General features: G+C 21.0%; 13 protein-coding genes and 25 non-coding genes across 38 annotated transcripts; 23 read left to right on the plus strand and 15 right to left on the minus strand. All coding sequences in view use genetic code 5, as the record gives it.

Moving 5' to 3' along the window:
- On the plus strand, nucleotides 1-69 carry CFI06_mgt01. The gene has a single exon. It is a non-coding gene; the product is annotated as a tRNA-Met (tRNA).
- ND2 (NADH dehydrogenase subunit 2) lies at nucleotides 70-1,095 on the plus strand. The gene has a single exon. It carries the CDS (start codon nucleotides 70-72, stop codon nucleotides 1,093-1,095), a length of 1,026 nt encoding a protein of 341 aa, YP_009389260.1.
- Nucleotides 1,096-1,165, plus strand: CFI06_mgt02. Its single transcript has one exon. It is a non-coding gene; the product is annotated as a tRNA-Trp (tRNA).
- CFI06_mgt03 lies at nucleotides 1,165-1,231 on the minus strand. Its single transcript has one exon. It is a non-coding gene; the product is annotated as a tRNA-Cys (tRNA).
- On the minus strand, nucleotides 1,232-1,299 carry CFI06_mgt04. The gene has a single exon. It is a non-coding gene; the product is annotated as a tRNA-Tyr (tRNA).
- Nucleotides 1,298-2,834, plus strand: COX1 (cytochrome c oxidase subunit I; the record flags this gene model as incomplete). The annotated part of the gene is made up of 1 exon: nucleotides 1,298-2,834. A coding segment is annotated over one exon (1,537 nt), but the record flags the coding sequence as incomplete, so codon positions are not given.
- Nucleotides 2,835-2,901, plus strand: CFI06_mgt05. Its single transcript has one exon. It is a non-coding gene; the product is annotated as a tRNA-Leu (tRNA).
- A 1-nt stretch (nucleotide 2,902) lies between these two features.
- On the plus strand, nucleotides 2,903-3,587 carry COX2 (cytochrome c oxidase subunit II). The gene has a single exon. A coding segment is annotated over exon 1 (685 nt).
- Nucleotides 3,588-3,658, plus strand: CFI06_mgt06. The gene has a single exon. It is a non-coding gene; the product is annotated as a tRNA-Lys (tRNA).
- A 16-nt stretch (nucleotides 3,659-3,674) lies between these two features.
- CFI06_mgt07 lies at nucleotides 3,675-3,743 on the plus strand. Its single transcript has one exon. It is a non-coding gene; the product is annotated as a tRNA-Asp (tRNA).
- Nucleotides 3,744-3,905, plus strand: ATP8 (ATP synthase F0 subunit 8). Its single transcript has one exon. It carries the CDS (start codon nucleotides 3,744-3,746, stop codon nucleotides 3,903-3,905), a length of 162 nt encoding a protein of 53 aa, YP_009389263.1.
- ATP6 (ATP synthase F0 subunit 6) lies at nucleotides 3,899-4,579 on the plus strand. The gene has a single exon. It carries the CDS (start codon nucleotides 3,899-3,901, stop codon nucleotides 4,577-4,579), a length of 681 nt encoding a protein of 226 aa, YP_009389264.1.
- Nucleotides 4,580-4,582: 3 nt separating this feature from the next.
- On the plus strand, nucleotides 4,583-5,370 carry COX3 (cytochrome c oxidase subunit III). Its single transcript has one exon. A coding segment is annotated over exon 1 (788 nt).
- On the plus strand, nucleotides 5,371-5,437 carry CFI06_mgt08. Its single transcript has one exon. It is a non-coding gene; the product is annotated as a tRNA-Gly (tRNA).
- A 24-nt stretch (nucleotides 5,438-5,461) lies between these two features.
- Nucleotides 5,462-5,790, plus strand: ND3 (NADH dehydrogenase subunit 3). The gene has a single exon. A coding segment is annotated over exon 1 (329 nt).
- CFI06_mgt09 lies at nucleotides 5,791-5,850 on the plus strand. Its single transcript has one exon. It is a non-coding gene; the product is annotated as a tRNA-Arg (tRNA).
- A 4-nt stretch (nucleotides 5,851-5,854) lies between these two features.
- On the plus strand, nucleotides 5,855-5,923 carry CFI06_mgt10. The gene has a single exon. It is a non-coding gene; the product is annotated as a tRNA-Ala (tRNA).
- Nucleotide 5,924: 1 nt separating this feature from the next.
- On the plus strand, nucleotides 5,925-5,994 carry CFI06_mgt11. Its single transcript has one exon. It is a non-coding gene; the product is annotated as a tRNA-Asn (tRNA).
- Nucleotide 5,995: 1 nt separating this feature from the next.
- On the plus strand, nucleotides 5,996-6,062 carry CFI06_mgt12. The gene has a single exon. It is a non-coding gene; the product is annotated as a tRNA-Ser (tRNA).
- A 12-nt stretch (nucleotides 6,063-6,074) lies between these two features.
- CFI06_mgt13 lies at nucleotides 6,075-6,140 on the plus strand. The gene has a single exon. It is a non-coding gene; the product is annotated as a tRNA-Glu (tRNA).
- On the minus strand, nucleotides 6,139-6,205 carry CFI06_mgt14. Its single transcript has one exon. It is a non-coding gene; the product is annotated as a tRNA-Phe (tRNA).
- Nucleotides 6,206-6,212: 7 nt separating this feature from the next.
- Nucleotides 6,213-7,955, minus strand: ND5 (NADH dehydrogenase subunit 5). The gene has a single exon. The coding sequence runs from the start codon at nucleotides 7,953-7,955 to the stop codon at nucleotides 6,213-6,215; it is 1,743 nt and encodes a 580-aa protein (YP_009389267.1).
- On the minus strand, nucleotides 7,956-8,021 carry CFI06_mgt15. The gene has a single exon. It is a non-coding gene; the product is annotated as a tRNA-His (tRNA).
- Nucleotides 8,022-8,026: 5 nt separating this feature from the next.
- ND4 (NADH dehydrogenase subunit 4) lies at nucleotides 8,027-9,370 on the minus strand. The gene has a single exon. The coding sequence runs from the start codon at nucleotides 9,368-9,370 to the stop codon at nucleotides 8,027-8,029; it is 1,344 nt and encodes a 447-aa protein (YP_009389268.1).
- On the minus strand, nucleotides 9,364-9,660 carry ND4L (NADH dehydrogenase subunit 4L). Its single transcript has one exon. It carries the CDS (start codon nucleotides 9,658-9,660, stop codon nucleotides 9,364-9,366), a length of 297 nt encoding a protein of 98 aa, YP_009389269.1.
- Nucleotides 9,661-9,662: 2 nt separating this feature from the next.
- CFI06_mgt16 lies at nucleotides 9,663-9,728 on the plus strand. Its single transcript has one exon. It is a non-coding gene; the product is annotated as a tRNA-Thr (tRNA).
- CFI06_mgt17 lies at nucleotides 9,729-9,795 on the minus strand. The gene has a single exon. It is a non-coding gene; the product is annotated as a tRNA-Pro (tRNA).
- Nucleotides 9,796-9,797: 2 nt separating this feature from the next.
- On the plus strand, nucleotides 9,798-10,319 carry ND6 (NADH dehydrogenase subunit 6). The gene has a single exon. The coding sequence runs from the start codon at nucleotides 9,798-9,800 to the stop codon at nucleotides 10,317-10,319; it is 522 nt and encodes a 173-aa protein (YP_009389270.1).
- Nucleotides 10,320-10,322: 3 nt separating this feature from the next.
- CYTB (cytochrome b) lies at nucleotides 10,323-11,457 on the plus strand. The gene has a single exon. A coding segment is annotated over exon 1 (1,135 nt).
- CFI06_mgt18 lies at nucleotides 11,458-11,523 on the plus strand. Its single transcript has one exon. It is a non-coding gene; the product is annotated as a tRNA-Ser (tRNA).
- A 23-nt stretch (nucleotides 11,524-11,546) lies between these two features.
- ND1 (NADH dehydrogenase subunit 1) lies at nucleotides 11,547-12,488 on the minus strand. The gene has a single exon. The coding sequence runs from the start codon at nucleotides 12,486-12,488 to the stop codon at nucleotides 11,547-11,549; it is 942 nt and encodes a 313-aa protein (YP_009389272.1).
- Nucleotides 12,489-12,497: 9 nt separating this feature from the next.
- On the minus strand, nucleotides 12,498-12,565 carry CFI06_mgt19. Its single transcript has one exon. It is a non-coding gene; the product is annotated as a tRNA-Leu (tRNA).
- On the minus strand, nucleotides 12,566-13,899 carry CFI06_mgr02. Its single transcript has one exon. It is a non-coding gene; the product is annotated as a 16S ribosomal RNA (ribosomal RNA).
- Nucleotide 13,900: 1 nt separating this feature from the next.
- Nucleotides 13,901-13,972, minus strand: CFI06_mgt20. The gene has a single exon. It is a non-coding gene; the product is annotated as a tRNA-Val (tRNA).
- Nucleotides 13,973-14,659, minus strand: CFI06_mgr01. Its single transcript has one exon. It is a non-coding gene; the product is annotated as a 12S ribosomal RNA (ribosomal RNA).
- A 129-nt stretch (nucleotides 14,660-14,788) lies between these two features.
- On the minus strand, nucleotides 14,789-14,840 carry CFI06_mgt21. Its single transcript has one exon. It is a non-coding gene; the product is annotated as a tRNA-Leu (tRNA).
- Nucleotides 14,841-16,607: 1,767 nt separating this feature from the next.
- Nucleotides 16,608-16,674, plus strand: CFI06_mgt22. Its single transcript has one exon. It is a non-coding gene; the product is annotated as a tRNA-Ile (tRNA).
- Nucleotides 16,675-16,676: 2 nt separating this feature from the next.
- On the minus strand, nucleotides 16,677-16,745 carry CFI06_mgt23. Its single transcript has one exon. It is a non-coding gene; the product is annotated as a tRNA-Gln (tRNA).
- Between the last annotated feature and the right edge of the window lie 45 nt (nucleotides 16,746-16,790).

Genomic DNA, 16,790 nt, shown 5'->3' on the forward strand with positions numbered 1-16,790 from the left:
AAAAAGATAAGCTAATTAAGCTATTGGGTTCATACCCCACTTATAAAGGTTATAATCCTTTTCTTTTTAATTAAAAAAATCTCTAATAATATTTTTTTTATTATATTAATTTCAGGAACTTTAATTACCATTTCATCTAATTCCTGATTAGGAGCTTGAATAGGATTAGAAATTAATTTACTTTCATTTATCCCCTTAATAAATGAAGGTAAAAAAAATCTAATAACTTCAGAAAGTAGTCTAAAATATTTTTTAACTCAAGCTTTCGCTTCTTCAATTTTATTATTTGCTATTATTTTAATAATAATATTTTTTAATGAAAATTGAATAATAAATAATAATTTTAATAATTTATTAATTTTATCTACTTTATTATTAAAAAGAGGAGCAGCTCCTTTTCATTTTTGATTCCCAGGAGTTATAGAAGGATTAAATTGAATTAATGGTTTAATTTTAATAACTTGACAAAAAATCGCTCCTTTAATACTTATTTCCTATAATTTAAATATTAATTTTTTTTACTTTACAATTTTACTTTCAATAATTATTGGAGCTTTAGGAGGATTAAATCAAACATCTTTACGTAAATTAATAGCTTTTTCATCAATTAATCATATTGGTTGAATATTAATAGCTATAATAAATAACGAACTTTTATGATTAACTTATTTTTTATTATATTCAATTTTATCTATATCTATCATTTTAATATTTAATAATTTTAAATTATTTCATTTTAATCAAATTTTTAATTTTTCAATAATAAATCCTTACATTAAATTCTTTATATTTTTAAATCTTTTATCTTTAGGAGGATTACCCCCATTTCTAGGATTTTTACCTAAATGATTAGTTATTCAAAATTTAGTAGAAATAAATCAATTATTTCTTTTATTTATTGCTGTTTGTTTAACTTTAATTACTTTATACTATTATTTACGAATATCTTATAGTATTTATATATTAAATTACAATAAAAATTCATGAATATTAATAAATTCTTATTCTAATAATAATTTAACTTTAATTTTAACTATAAATTTTATTTCTATTATAGGATTATTAATTATTACATTAATTTATTTAATCTTATAATAAGAATTTAAGTTAAATAAACTAATAGCCTTCAAAGCTGAAAATATTTGTATTAATCTTTTAATTCTTAAACTTTAATAATTTTTTAATTATTCCTTTAGAATTGCAGTCTAATATCATTATTGAATATAAAGTTTGATTAAAAAGAATATTTTTCTTATATATAAATTTACAATTTATCGCCTAAACTTCAGCCATTTAATCGCGACAATGGTTATTTTCAACAAATCATAAAGATATTGGAACTTTATATTTCATTTTTGGAGTATGATCTGGAATAGTCGGAACTTCTCTAAGAATTTTAATTCGTGCTGAACTTAGCCACCCTGGTATATTTATTGGGAATGACCAAATTTATAATGTAATTGTAACAGCTCATGCATTTATTATAATTTTCTTTATAGTAATGCCAATTATAATTGGAGGATTTGGAAATTGATTAGTTCCTTTAATATTAGGAGCCCCTGATATAGCTTTCCCTCGAATGAATAATATAAGTTTTTGAATACTACCTCCTTCATTGACTCTTCTATTATCAAGCTCAATAGTAGAAAATGGGGCAGGAACTGGGTGAACAGTTTATCCTCCTCTCTCTTCAGGAACAGCTCATGCTGGAGCTTCTGTTGATTTAGCTATTTTTTCTCTTCATTTAGCTGGAATTTCCTCAATTTTAGGGGCAGTAAATTTTATTACAACTGTGATTAATATGTGATCGTCAGGGATTACTTTAGATCGACTACCCTTATTTGTTTGATCTGTAGTTATTACAGCTATCTTATTACTTCTTTCTCTTCCTGTTTTAGCTGGAGCTATTACTATATTATTAACAGACCGAAACTTAAATACATCTTTCTTTGATCCAATCGGAGGGGGAGACCCTATTTTATACCAACACTTATTTTGATTCTTTGGACACCCAGAAGTTTATATTTTAATTTTACCCGGATTTGGAATAATTTCTCATATTATTACTCAAGAAAGCGGAAAAAAGGAAACATTTGGAACTTTAGGAATAATTTATGCTATATTAACAATTGGATTATTGGGATTTATTGTTTGAGCTCATCATATATTTACAGTAGGTATAGACGTAGATACTCGAGCTTATTTTACTTCAGCAACTATAATTATTGCTGTTCCTACAGGAATTAAAATTTTTAGTTGATTAGCAACTTTACACGGAACTCAATTAACATATAGTCCAGCCCTTCTATGATCATTAGGATTTGTATTTTTATTTACAGTTGGAGGTTTAACAGGAGTAGTATTAGCTAATTCTTCAATTGATATTGTTCTTCATGATACTTATTACGTAGTTGCCCATTTTCATTACGTTTTATCTATAGGAGCTGTATTTGCTATTATAGCAGGATTTATTCATTGATACCCTTTATTAACAGGAATAGTTATAAACCCTTCATGATTAAAGGCTCAATTTAGTATAATATTTATTGGAGTAAATCTAACTTTCTTTCCTCAACATTTTTTAGGGTTAGCTGGAATACCTCGACGATACTCAGATTTTCCTGATAGCTACTTAACTTGAAATATTATTTCTTCTTTAGGAAGAACAATTTCACTATTTGCCGTTATTTTCTTTTTATTTATTATTTGAGAAAGTATAATTACTCAACGAACACCTTCTTTCCCTATACAATTATCTTCATCTATTGAATGATATCATACACTTCCTCCTGCAGAACATACTTATTCAGAATTACCACTACTTTCTTCTAATTTCTAATATGGCAGATTAGTGCAATGAATTTAAGCTTCATATATAAAGATTATTATCTTTTATTAGAAAATGGCAACATGAGCAAATTTAGGACTTCAAAACAGTTCATCCCCTTTAATAGAACAATTAAATTTTTTTCATGATCATACTTTATTAATTCTAATTATAATTACAGTTATAATTGCATATATTATATTTATATTATTTTTTAACAAATTTACAAATCGATATTTATTACACGGACAAACAATTGAAATTATCTGAACAATTTTACCCGCTATTATTTTAATATTTATTGCCTTCCCTTCATTACGACTATTATACTTAATAGACGAAATTAATTCACCATTAATTACTTTAAAGGTTATTGGTCACCAATGATATTGAAGTTATGAATACTCAAATTTTTTAAATTTAGAATTTGACTCTTATATAATTCCTACCAACGAATTAGATTTAAATGGATTCCGTTTATTAGATGTTGATAACCGAATTATTTTACCTATAAATAATCAAATTCGTATTTTAGTTACAGCTACAGATGTTCTTCATTCCTGAACAGTCCCCTCTTTAGGAGTTAAAATTGATGCTACTCCAGGACGATTAAACCAAACTAATTTTTTAATAAATCAACCTGGATTATTCTTTGGTCAATGCTCAGAAATCTGTGGAGCAAATCATAGTTTTATACCAATTGTTGTTGAAAGAATTCCTATAAACTATTTTATCAAATGAATTTCTTCTCAAATAAATTCATTAGATGACTGAAAGCAAGTAATGATCTCTTAAATCATATTATAGTAAATTAGCACTTACTTCTAATGAAAAATATATTTAAACTAAAAAATTAGTTTAACCCAAAACCTTAGTATGTCAAACTAAAAAAATTAGTTTAATCTAATATTTTTTAATTCCTCAAATAGCCCCTATTAGTTGATTAACTTTATTTTTTGTTTTTTCTATCACATTAGTAATTTTTAATATTAAAAATTATTTTTGTTTTTCTTATAATTCAACTGAAACATCCCAAAACTTGAATATTAAACAACACAAATTAAACTGAAAATGATAACAAACTTATTTTCCGTATTTGACCCTTCAACAACTATCTTAAATTTGTCCTTAAATTGACTAAGAACTTTTTTAGGTCTATTAATTATTCCTTCAACTTACTGATTAATACCTAATCGATTCCAAATTATTTGAAATAACATTTTATTAACACTTCACAAGGAATTTAAAACTCTTTTAGGTCCTAATGGACATAATGGAAGAACATTAATATTTGTTTCTTTATTTAGATTAATTATATTTAATAATTTTTTAGGATTATTCCCGTATATTTTTACGAGTACTAGTCATTTAACTTTAACTTTAACTTTAGCTTTCCCATTATGATTAAGATTCATGCTTTATGGATGAATTTGTCACACACAACATATATTTGCTCATTTAGTTCCTCAAGGAACTCCTCCTGTTTTAATACCTTTTATAGTATGCATTGAAACTATTAGTAATGTAATCCGACCAGGAACTTTAGCAGTACGATTGACTGCTAATATAATTGCAGGACATTTACTAATAACTTTATTAGGAAATACCGGCCCTATATCAACATCTTATATCATTCTTTCATTAATTTTAATTACTCAAATTGCTCTTTTAGTTCTTGAATCTGCTGTTGCTATTATTCAATCTTATGTTTTTGCAGTATTAAGAACTCTTTATTCTAGTGAAGTAAATTAATTTATGTCAACACATGCAAATCACCCATTTCACTTAGTAGATTATAGCCCTTGACCTTTAACAGGAGCTATCGGAGCTATAACAACAGTTACAGGCCTTGTCCAATGATTTCATCAATATGATAATACTTTATTTTTACTGGGTAATATCATTACTATATTAACTATATACCAATGATGACGAGATATTTCTCGAGAAGGAACTTTTCAAGGACTTCACACTATTCCCGTAACATTAGGATTACGATGAGGAATAATTTTATTTATTATTTCTGAAGTTTTTTTCTTTATTTCCTTCTTTTGAGCTTTTTTCCATAGTAGCTTATCTCCAACAATCGAATTAGGAATAGTTTGACCTCCAATTGGAATTGAACCTTTTAATCCTTTTCAAATTCCTCTTTTAAATACAGCTATTTTATTAGCTTCCGGGGTTACAGTAACTTGAGCCCATCATAGTTTAATAGAAAATAATCATACTCAAACAATTCAAAGATTATTTTTTACTGTTCTTTTAGGAATTTATTTTTCAATTCTTCAAGCTTATGAATATATTGAAGCTCCTTTTACAATTGCCGATAATGTTTATGGATCTACATTTTTTGTAGCAACAGGATTTCACGGACTACACGTATTAATTGGAACTTCTTTTCTATTAATTTGTTTATTTCGACATATAAATTGTCATTTTTCTAGAAGTCATCATTTTGGATTCGAAGCAGCTGCTTGATATTGACATTTTGTTGATGTAGTTTGACTATTCTTATATATTTCAATTTATTGATGAGGTAATTAATTTATAAAGTATATAATTGTATATGTGACTTCCAATCACAAGGACTAAATAATTTTAGTATAAATAATTATTATATTATTCATTATAAGAATTATTATTTTTACTATTACAATTATTGTAATAATATTAGCAACAATTTTATCAAAAAAAACTATCACAGATCGAGAAAAATCATCTCCATTTGAATGTGGATTCGACCCAATAAATTACTCTCGTTTACCTTTTTCATTACGATTTTTTTTAATTGCTATTATTTTTTTAATTTTTGATGTAGAAATTGCTTTAATCCTACCAATAATTTTAATTATTAAAACATCAAATCTAATAAATTGATCAATGACTAGTTTATTTTTTATTTTCATTTTATTAATTGGCTTATACCATGAATGAAACCAAGGAGCTTTAGAATGAAATAATTAAAATATGAAGCGATTTATTGCAATTAGTTTCGGCCTAATCTTAGGTGAAATTCACCCATATTTTGGGATAATAGTTAACTATAACATTTAATTTGCATTTAAAAAGTATTGAATTTATATTCAATTTATCTTAATTAATTGAAACCAAAAAGAGGTATATCACTGTTAATGATATCATTGAATAATTTATATATTCCAATTAAGTAGAAATATAAATGGAATTAAACCATTAAAGATAAAAGTTAGCAGCTTTTTCTTGATCAACATATTTCATTTTTAATTCCATTTATATAGTTTAAAAAAAACATTACATTTTCACTGTAAAAATAAAAATTTATTTTTTATAAATATTTAAAAATTACAATAATTTCCCTAACATCTTCAGTGTCATGCTCTAAATATAAGCTATTTAAATTTAAAAATTAATTTAAAAATAATATTATTCTTACTAAAATAATTACTCATAATATATAACTTAATAAATAAATTTTTAAATTATTATTTTGAAATTCTTGAACATATAATGAATAAATTTTTAATTGATTATATAATATCTGACCTCCAAAATATTCACTTCATCCTTGATCAAACATTTTATAAGAATATATTCCTAAAATTAATGGTCATTTTACAACACCTACAGTTGAAATTAAAGGTATAAATCACATACTTCCAGAAAAAAAACTAAAATTATAATAAACTAAAGACTTATTAATAAAAAAAAAATTAACATTTCTAATTAAATACCCAGTAAATCCTCCTAATAAACAAACTATTAATGTTAAATTTTTTAAATAATAAGGTAAACAAATTATTTCAGGATTAAAAAATATTAATCAACTTAACATTCTTCCCCCAATAATAGCTATAACTATTAAAAAAAAAATTCTAAAAGATATAGTTCACCCCTTATCATTTAACATATTCAATGTAGTTCTATTAAAATCCCCTGTTATTGAATAATAAACTAATCGAAAAGAATAACATACAGTTAACCCTGTAGAAAAAAAAAAAAGAAAAAAAGAAAAAAAATTTATATAAGACAACATTACTGTTTCTAAAATTAAATCCTTCGAATAAAACCCCGCCAAAAAAGGTATTCCACATAAAGCTAAATTAGCAATATTAAAACAACTACATGTTAAAGGTATTCTTATACTTAAACCCCCTATAAATCGAATATCTTGAGCATTTTTTGTATTATGAATAATTACTCCAGCACATATAAATAATAAAGCCTTAAAGAGTGCATGTGTTAATAAATGAAAAAAAGCTAACTTATAATAACCAATAGATAAAATACTTATTATTAAACCTAATTGACTTAAAGTAGATAAAGCAATAATTTTTTTTAAATCAAACTCAAAATTAGCCCCTAATCCAGCTATAAATATTGTTAATCCAGAAACTAATAATAAAAATTGTCCTAACTTAGAATTATCTAATAAAATATTAAATCGAATTAATAAATAAACTCCAGCAGTTACTAATGTAGAAGAATGTACTAAAGCAGAAACAGGAGTCGGTGCTGCCATAGCTGCAGGTAATCAAGAAGAAAAAGGAATTTGAGCACTTTTAGTCATTGCAGCTAATATTACTAATCCTCCAATAACTATTATTTCAAAATTATTTTTTATTATATCTAAATAAAAAATATAATTTCAACTTCCATAATTTAATATTCAAGCAATAGCTAATAATAAAGCAACATCCCCGATTCGATTAGATAAAGCTGTTAATATACCAGCATTATAAGATTTTACATTTTGAAAATAAATTACTAAACAATAAGAAACTAATCCTAACCCATCTCATCCTAATAAAATTCTAATTAAATTAGGACTAATAATTAATATTATTATTGACATAACAAATATTAATACTAATAAAATAAACCGATTTACATTATAATCTTCTCCTATATATTGGTCTCTATAAAAAATTACTAAAGAAGAAATTAATAAAACAAAAGATATAAATATTAAACTTATTCAATCAAATAAAAAAGTTATTACAATAGATATTGAATGTAAAGAAACAATTTCTCATTCAATAAAATATACTAAATCTATTAATAAAAACTTTAATCTTAAAATAAATAAAGTAAATCTAATAAAAATTAAAATATAAAAACTATTTTTACAATAATTAACTAAATAATTCACGATCTAAAATGAAATTTTCATATCATTGACACCACAAATCAATATTTTATTTTAAACTATTTAAATTAAAATTAAATTCATAATATACAAAAATTTCTTTTTATAATTAATAAATTTAATGGTAATCAATGCAATATTAATACTAAAAATTCTCGAGTAGTTCCTGAAGAAAAAAAATAAACCCCTGAATAAATTTTTCCATGTTGTCTATAAGCAAATAAATATAAAGTATAAGCTGCTCTAAAAAAAGACAAAAAAGCTAAACTAATTATAGTTAATCAAGATCAACTAACAATTCTATTTAATAAAGAAATTTCTCCTAATAAATTTAAAGTAGGTGGAGCTGCCATATTCCCAGAACATAATAAAAATCATCATAAAGATAAACTAGGCATAAAATTTAATATCCCTTTATTAATTAATAAACTTCGTCTTCCTATTCGTTCATAAGAAATATTAGCCAAACAAAATAACCCAGAAGAACATAACCCATGAGCAATTATTAAAGTATATGACCCATTTAATCCCCAATAAGTTATTGTTATTAATCCTCTTAATACGATCCCTATATGAGCAACCGAAGAATAAGCAATTAAAGCCTTTAAGTCTATTTGTCATAAACAAATTAAACTAACTAAAACTCCCCCAATTAAGCTAATACTAATTCAAATATAATTAAATTTTATACCTAAAACTTGCATTAAAGAAAATACCCGTAATAAGCCATACCCTCCTAATTTTAATAAAACACCTGCCAAAATTATAGACCCTGAGACAGGGGCTTCTACATGAGCCTTTGGTAGTCATAAATGAACTAAAAATATTGGCATTTTTACTAAAAAAGCAAAAATTATACATAAATATAAAAAATCTAAATTATATAAATTTTTATAACTTAATATAATAAAATTCATTGTATAATTATCATTTTTAATATAAAAAATACCAATTAATAACGGCAACGAAGCCAGTAAAGTATAAAATAATAAATAAATCCCCGCCTGTAAACGTTCAGGTTGATATCCTCAACCTAAAATTAAAAATAAAGTTGGAATTAGACTTCTTTCAAAAAATAAATAAAATATAAATATACTTATGGAACTAAAAGTAAAAATTAATATTAAAAGTAAAAAAACAATTATAAATAAAAATAAATTAACATAATTATTATAACGAACTACCCCTTCTCTAGCTATTAATATTAAACCACAAATTCAAAAACTTAATAAAATTAATCCATAAGAAATTATATCTATACCAAAATAATAAGAAATATCACAAAAATAATAATTAGAACTAATTTTAATTATAAATAAACAAGTAGCTAAAAAAATTAAATTTTGAACCATTCAATAAATATTTTTTTTAAAAAATAAAAAAAAAATAAATATAATTATAAAAATAAATTTTAACATTGTAAAATAGAAAAACTCTGAAAATAATCATTACCATGAGTTCGAATTATAGAAACTAAAATGGATAGCCCTAGAACCCCTTCACAAACACAAAAAGTTAAAAAAAATATACTAAAGTAACTTTCATAATTTATAAAATTTAAATACAAAAATAGTAACATAAATAATATTAATACTATAAACTCTAATCTCAATAAAGTACAAAGTAAATGCTTACGACTAGAAATAAAAACAATACTTCCAAAAATAAATATAATAATTATTAAATAATATATATATAAATTTATCATTAGTTTTAATAGTTTAAAAAAAACATTAGTCTTGTAAACTAAAAATAAAAATTATTTTTTTTAAAACTTCAAGAAAAAAGATACTTCCTTTTCATTAACTCCCAAAGTTAATATTTTATTATAAACTATTTCTTGATATTATAACATTAATTATACTAATTTCTTTAATTACTAGTTTTATCTTTATACAAATAAAACACCCCTTAGCTATAGGGTTAATACTTTTAATTCAAACATTTCTAACTTCCCTGTTAACTGGTATATTCGTAAAAACATTTTGATTTTCTTATGTTTTATTTTTAATTTTTATAGGAGGAATATTAGTTTTATTCATTTATGTAACTTCTCTTTCATCTAATGAAATATTTTCATTATCTATAAAACTATTTTTTTTATCTTTAAGTATAATTTTAATATTTATTGTATTTTCTTTTTTTTTTGATAAATCAATTATTAGAATATTTATTAATAATAATGAAATAAATAATTTATTTTCTACAAATTCTTTAATAATAGAAGACTTAATTTCATTAAATAAAATATATAACTTTCCAACTAATTTAATTACTTTATTATTAATTAATTATTTATTTTTAACTTTATTAGTAACAGTAAAAATTACAAAAAAAAATTATGGGCCCTTACGCCCAATAAATTAATTTATGTCTAAATCATTACGAAAAACCCACCCTTTATTAAAAATAGCAAATAATGCTCTTGTCGATCTCCCGGCTCCTTCCAATATTTCTGCTTGATGAAATTTTGGTTCTTTATTAGGATTATGTTTAATCATCCAAATTTTAACAGGATTATTCTTAGCAATACACTATACTGCTGATATTGAAACAGCTTTTAATAGAGTAAATCACATTTATCGTGATGTTAATAATGGTTGATTCCTACGAATTTGTCATGCTAATGGAGCTTCTTTTTTTTTCGCTTGTTTATTTATTCACGTAGGACGAGGAGTTTATTATAATTCATACTTATATATTCCAACATGAATAATTGGAGTAATTATTTTATTTATAGTAATAGCAACAGGATTTTTAGGATATGTTCTACCTTGAGGGCAAATATCATTCTGAGGAGCCACAGTAATTACTAATCTTTTATCCGCTGTACCTTATTTAGGTACAGATTTAGTTCAATGAATTTGAGGAGGATTCGCTGTTGATAATGCTACTTTAACTCGATTCTTTACATTTCATTTTATTCTCCCTTTCATTGTATTAGCTTTAACTATAATTCATCTATTATTTTTACACCAAACAGGATCAAATAATCCATTAGGGTTAAATTCAAATGTAGATAAAATTCCCTTTCATCCTTATTTTGTTTACAAGGATATTGTTGGATTTATCATTTTTATATGAATTTTAATTGGATTTATTTGAAAATTCAATTACTTACTAATAGACCCAGAAAATTTTATTCCAGCTAACCCATTAGTTACTCCTGTCCATATTCAACCAGAATGATATTTTTTATTTGCTTATGCAATTTTACGTTCTATTCCAAATAAATTAGGAGGAGTAATTGCATTAGTTTTATCTATTGCAATTTTAATAATTCTCCCATTTACTCATACTAGTAAATTCCGAGGATTACAATTCTATCCTTTAAATCAAATTTTATTTTGAAATATAGTAATTGTGGCTTCCCTTTTAACTTGAATTGGAGCTCGCCCTGTTGAAGATCCTTATGTTTTAACAGGACAAATTCTAACAGTATTATATTTTTCTTATTTTATTATTAATCCTTTAATATCAAAATATTGAGATAAATTATTAAATTAATTAATAAGCTTTTATAGCATATGTCTTGAAAACATAAGAAAGAAGTTAAACCTTCTATTAATTTAATTTTATACTAAAAATTATTCATTAAAATAATATAGATAAAATAAAAATTTTTACCCCAATAAAAAAAAATAAATAATTTAAAGACATCGGTAAAAAACTCTTTCAAGCTAAATACATTAATTTATCATACCGAAACCGAGGTAAAGTCCCTCGAACCCAAATAAAAAAAAAAGAAATAATAGTTAATTTAAAAAAAAATAAAATTCTATAAATATCTCTACCTAAAAAAATTACTCTAAATAACATACTTATAAATAAAATACTAGAATATTCAGCTAAAAAAATTAAAGCAAATCCCCCTCTTCTATATTCTACATTAAATCCTGAAACTAACTCAGACTCCCCTTCAGCAAAATCAAAAGGGGTACGATTAGTTTCAGCTAAACAAGATGCAAATCAAACGAGACCTAAAGGAAAACAAAATACAATAAATCATATATATTTCTGATATATAAAAAAATTCAAAAAATTATAATTTCCAATTAAAAAAATAAATCTCAATAAAATTAAAGCCAATCTAACTTCATAAGAAATAGTTTGTGCAACAGCCCGTAATCCTCCTAATAAAGCATAATTAGAATTAGAAGATCACCCCGCCACTATTACGGTATAAACTCCTAATCTAGTAATACATAAAAAAAATAAAACTCCTAAATTAAAAGAATACAATTTAATTAAATAAGGCATACTTATTCAAATTAATAAAGACAAAAATAAAGAAAAAATAGGAGAAAAATAATAAAAAATATAATTAGATAATAAAGGATAAGTTTGTTCCTTAGTAAATAACTTTACAGCATCACTAAAAGGTTGTAATAACCCTATAAATCCTACTTTATTAGGTCCTTTACGAATTTGAATATATCCTAAAACTTTCCGCTCTAATAAAGTTAAAAAAGCTACCCCTACTATTACACAAATTACCAATAATAAACTTCCAATCAATGATAATAAATAATCTATATAAAACAATACTATTTATAATTAATTAAATTATATAAATAAATTCTAAATTTATTGCACTAATCTGCCAAAATAGTTTATTAAATATTAATATAATTCATAAATTTAAAATTTATATTTTTTATATTAGGTCCTTTCGTACTATAATATAATAATTAATTAAAGATAGAAACCAACCTGGCTTACGCCGGTTTGAACTCAGATCATGTAAGAATTCAAAGGTCGAACAGACCTAAACTTTAAACTTCTACACCTAAAAATAACTCTTAATCCAACATCGAGGTCGCAATCTTTTTTGTCGATAAGAACTCTAAAAAAAAATTACGCTGTTATCCCTAAGGTAACTTAATTTTTTAATCAATATAACTGGATCAAATATTCATAAATTAATGTAAATTAAAAATAAAAGTTTTTTAAATTTTAATACCACCCCAGTAAAATTTTTTATTAAAATATAAATTTAATTATTCTTTTTAATTTATAATTAACAAAAATAAAGATCTATAGGGTCTTCTCGTCTTTTAATTACATTTTAACTTTTTAATTAAAAAATAAAATTCTATAAAAATTTAAAAAAGACAGTATATATCTCATTCAACCATTCATACAAGCCTTCAATTAAAAGACTACTGATTATGCTACCTTCGCACAGTCAAAATACTGCGGCCCTTTAATAATTTATCAGTGGGCAGGTTAGACTTTAAATTAAATTCAAAAAGACATGTTTTTGATAAACAGGTGAATATATAATTTGCCGAATTCCTTATTTAAACCTTTCATTTTAAATAATTTATATAAATTAAATATACTAATTTTATCATAATTTATAAATTATTATCATTAAAATTTATATTTTAATAAATAATTTAATTTAACAATAAATAATAAAAATTTTAAAATAAATTATAACAAATTTATTAATGATAACTATTTTTAAGCTTACATTTATTAAATATTTTATTAAAAATTTAAAAATTTATTTTAAAGCTAATCCCTTAAAATATTAATTTTATAAAATAAAAATACTATATAAATAGAACTTTTAATTTATAAATCTAAATTAAATTTATTTCTTAAAAAACTAGATATATTTTAAAACGATTAACATTTCATTTCTAATTATATATTTAAAATAATTATTCCACAGTAACTTTTATATATAATTAAATCTTTAAAATTCGAGAAAAATTAATATAATAATTAATTAATTAATAAACCCTGATACACAAGGTACAATAAATTAAATTTTCTTTTTAAATAAAAATTTTTCAAATTATTTCAATTTTCTTTTACAATACAAATATACTATTATTAAAATTATTTATTTCTTTAAAAAATACTAAAACTAAAATTATTAAAATTATTTTTATTAATTAAATTAAAAAAAAAAAAAATTAATAAATAAAATTTAATCAATTTAAATTGATTTGCACAAATTTCTTTTCAATGTAAATGAAATACTTTACTAATTAAGCTTTAAATTGTCTTTCTAGATACACTTTCCAGTACATCTACTATGTTACAACTTATCTTATTTTAAAAATAAGAACGATGGGCGATATGTACATGTTTTAGAGCTAAAATCATATAAATAATCTATTTTATATTACTATTAAATCCACCTTCAAATTTTTGTTTCAAAAAATTATTCATTTAAATAAATTTATTGTAATCCATCTCTACTTAAATATAAACTGCACCTTGATCTGACATTTTATTTAATAAAATATTAAGAAAATTAAATCTTATAACATATTCTGATGACGACGATATACAAATTAAACAAATTTAAGTAAGGTTCAATGTGAATTATCAATTACAGGACAGATTCCTCTAAATAGACTAAAACACCGCCAAATTTTTTAAATTTTAAGAATATAACTAATACTACTTTAGCATTTTAATATTTATTTTTAATAATAGGGTATCTAATCCTAGTTTATTACAAAAAGTTTATAGCTTAAATTATTTTTTAAATAATAAATTAATAAATTTAAAAATTTCACCTAATAAATTTATATTTATATTATAAAGAGTGAATCTGATATTAATAAAGAAGAAATTTTGTATAGTAATAATATAGTAGTATGGTAAATTTTGTGCCAGCTACCCGCGGTTATACAAATATGAGCAAGTAAAAATTTTAGTATATAGTTAAATTATAAATTTTCAATTTATAATTTAACTAATACTAAAAATTTTTACTTGCATTATTTGTATAACCGCGGTAGCTGGCACAAATTTTACCAATACTATATATTATTACTAATACAAAATTTCTTTTTTAATTAATATCAATTACTGCGAATAAATTAATTATTATAATTTTTTAAAAATTAAAATAATTCACACAAAAATTTACATGTAAAATAAAATAATAATAAAAATATTAACCAAAATAAAATAATATTTATTGATATAAATATTAAAAAATACAATTATTATTTTTAAAATAATATAAAATTAATAAAACTTAAAAATTTACAAAATTATTAATTATGTAAAATTAATTAACACAAAATTTTATTAGTTCAATTCTCACTAAATTAAATTTTATATAAAAATACCCCTTAAATATTTTTATATTTATTTATTAATAAATAATTTTATACCAATTAATCACTATTTTTAAAATAATATAAAATTAATAAAACTTAAAAATTTACAAAATTATTAATTATGTAAAATTAATTAACACAAAATTTTATTAGTTCAATCCTCACTAAATTAAATTTTATATAAAAATACCCCTTAAATATTTTTATATTTATTTATTAATAAATAATTTTATACCAATTAATCATTATTTTTAAAATAATATAAAATTAATAAAATTTAAAAATTTACAATAATTATCAATTATGTAAAATTAATTAACACAAAATTTTATTAGTTCAATCCTCACTAAATTAAATTTTATATAAAAATACCCCTTAAATATTTTTATATTTATTTATTAATAAATAATTTTATACCAATTAATCATTATTTTTAAAATAATATAAAATTAATAAAATTTAAAAATTTACAAAATTATTAATTATGTAAAATTAATTAATATAAAATTTTATTAGTTCAATCCTCACTAAATTAAATTTTATATAAAAATACCCCTTAAATATTTTTATATTTATTTATTAATAAATAATTTTATACCAATTAATCATTATTTTTAAAATAATATAAAATTAATAAAATTTAAAAATTTACAAAATTATTAATTATGTAAAATTAATTAATATAAAATTTTTATTAGTTTAATTCCAGTTTAATAATTGTAATATATAATATTTTTATAATTATATAATATAATTATTAATAAATATTTACTATAATTATTAAATATTTTTAGTTTTCCCTTAATTTTTTTTTTTTTTTTTTTAATATAAAATTTTATATTAAATATATAAATTTATTTATATTAATAAATAATATATATATATATATAAATTTATTTATATTAATAAATATTTTATAAAATAGATTAATATAAATAATTTATATATATATATATATTTATTAATTAATAAATAAATAAATAATATTTATTTATAAATTAAATATATTAATATATAATATATATATATATAAAATTTTATATTTATATATATAATATATATTTAATTAATTATGCTTATAATTAATTAATAATTTATATAAATCTATTTTATATTAATATAAATTTATTATATATTAAGTTGTTTATTTTTTTTCTTCATTTAGGACCCATAATTATATAAATGATTTTCTATTGTTATTATAAGAACTATAATTATGTTTTCATTGAGATATATTTATATATTTAAATAAATATTTTATTATTTATATATATAAATATATTATTAAATTATTTATATTAATATAAATTATAATTTAAATATTTAATTATAATATAAAAATTTATATTATAATTTATATAAATATTTAATTATAATATAAAAATTTATATTATAATTTATATAAATATTTAATTATAATATAAAAATTTATATTATAATTTATATAAATATTTAATTATAATATAAAAATTTATATTATAATTTATATTTTAATTAAATATTAATTTATTTAAAAATTATAATTTAGAACCATTCATTTTTTTTTTACATATAATTATAAAATGAATTGCCTGACGAAAAGGGTTACCTTGATAGGGTAAATCATAAAGTTTATACTTTATTCATTAAATTATATTTAATAGAATTAAACTATTTCCAAAAGCTTCAAAAACTTTTGTGCATCGTACACTAAAATATAGATAATATATATATATTTATGTATTTATATAAAAATAACTCTTAT

Source organism: Aedes aegypti, mitochondrion (genome assembly GCF_002204515.2).
Source record: "Aedes aegypti strain LVP_AGWG mitochondrion, complete genome".
Taxonomy (NCBI): Eukaryota; Metazoa; Arthropoda; class Insecta; order Diptera; family Culicidae; genus Aedes; species Aedes aegypti.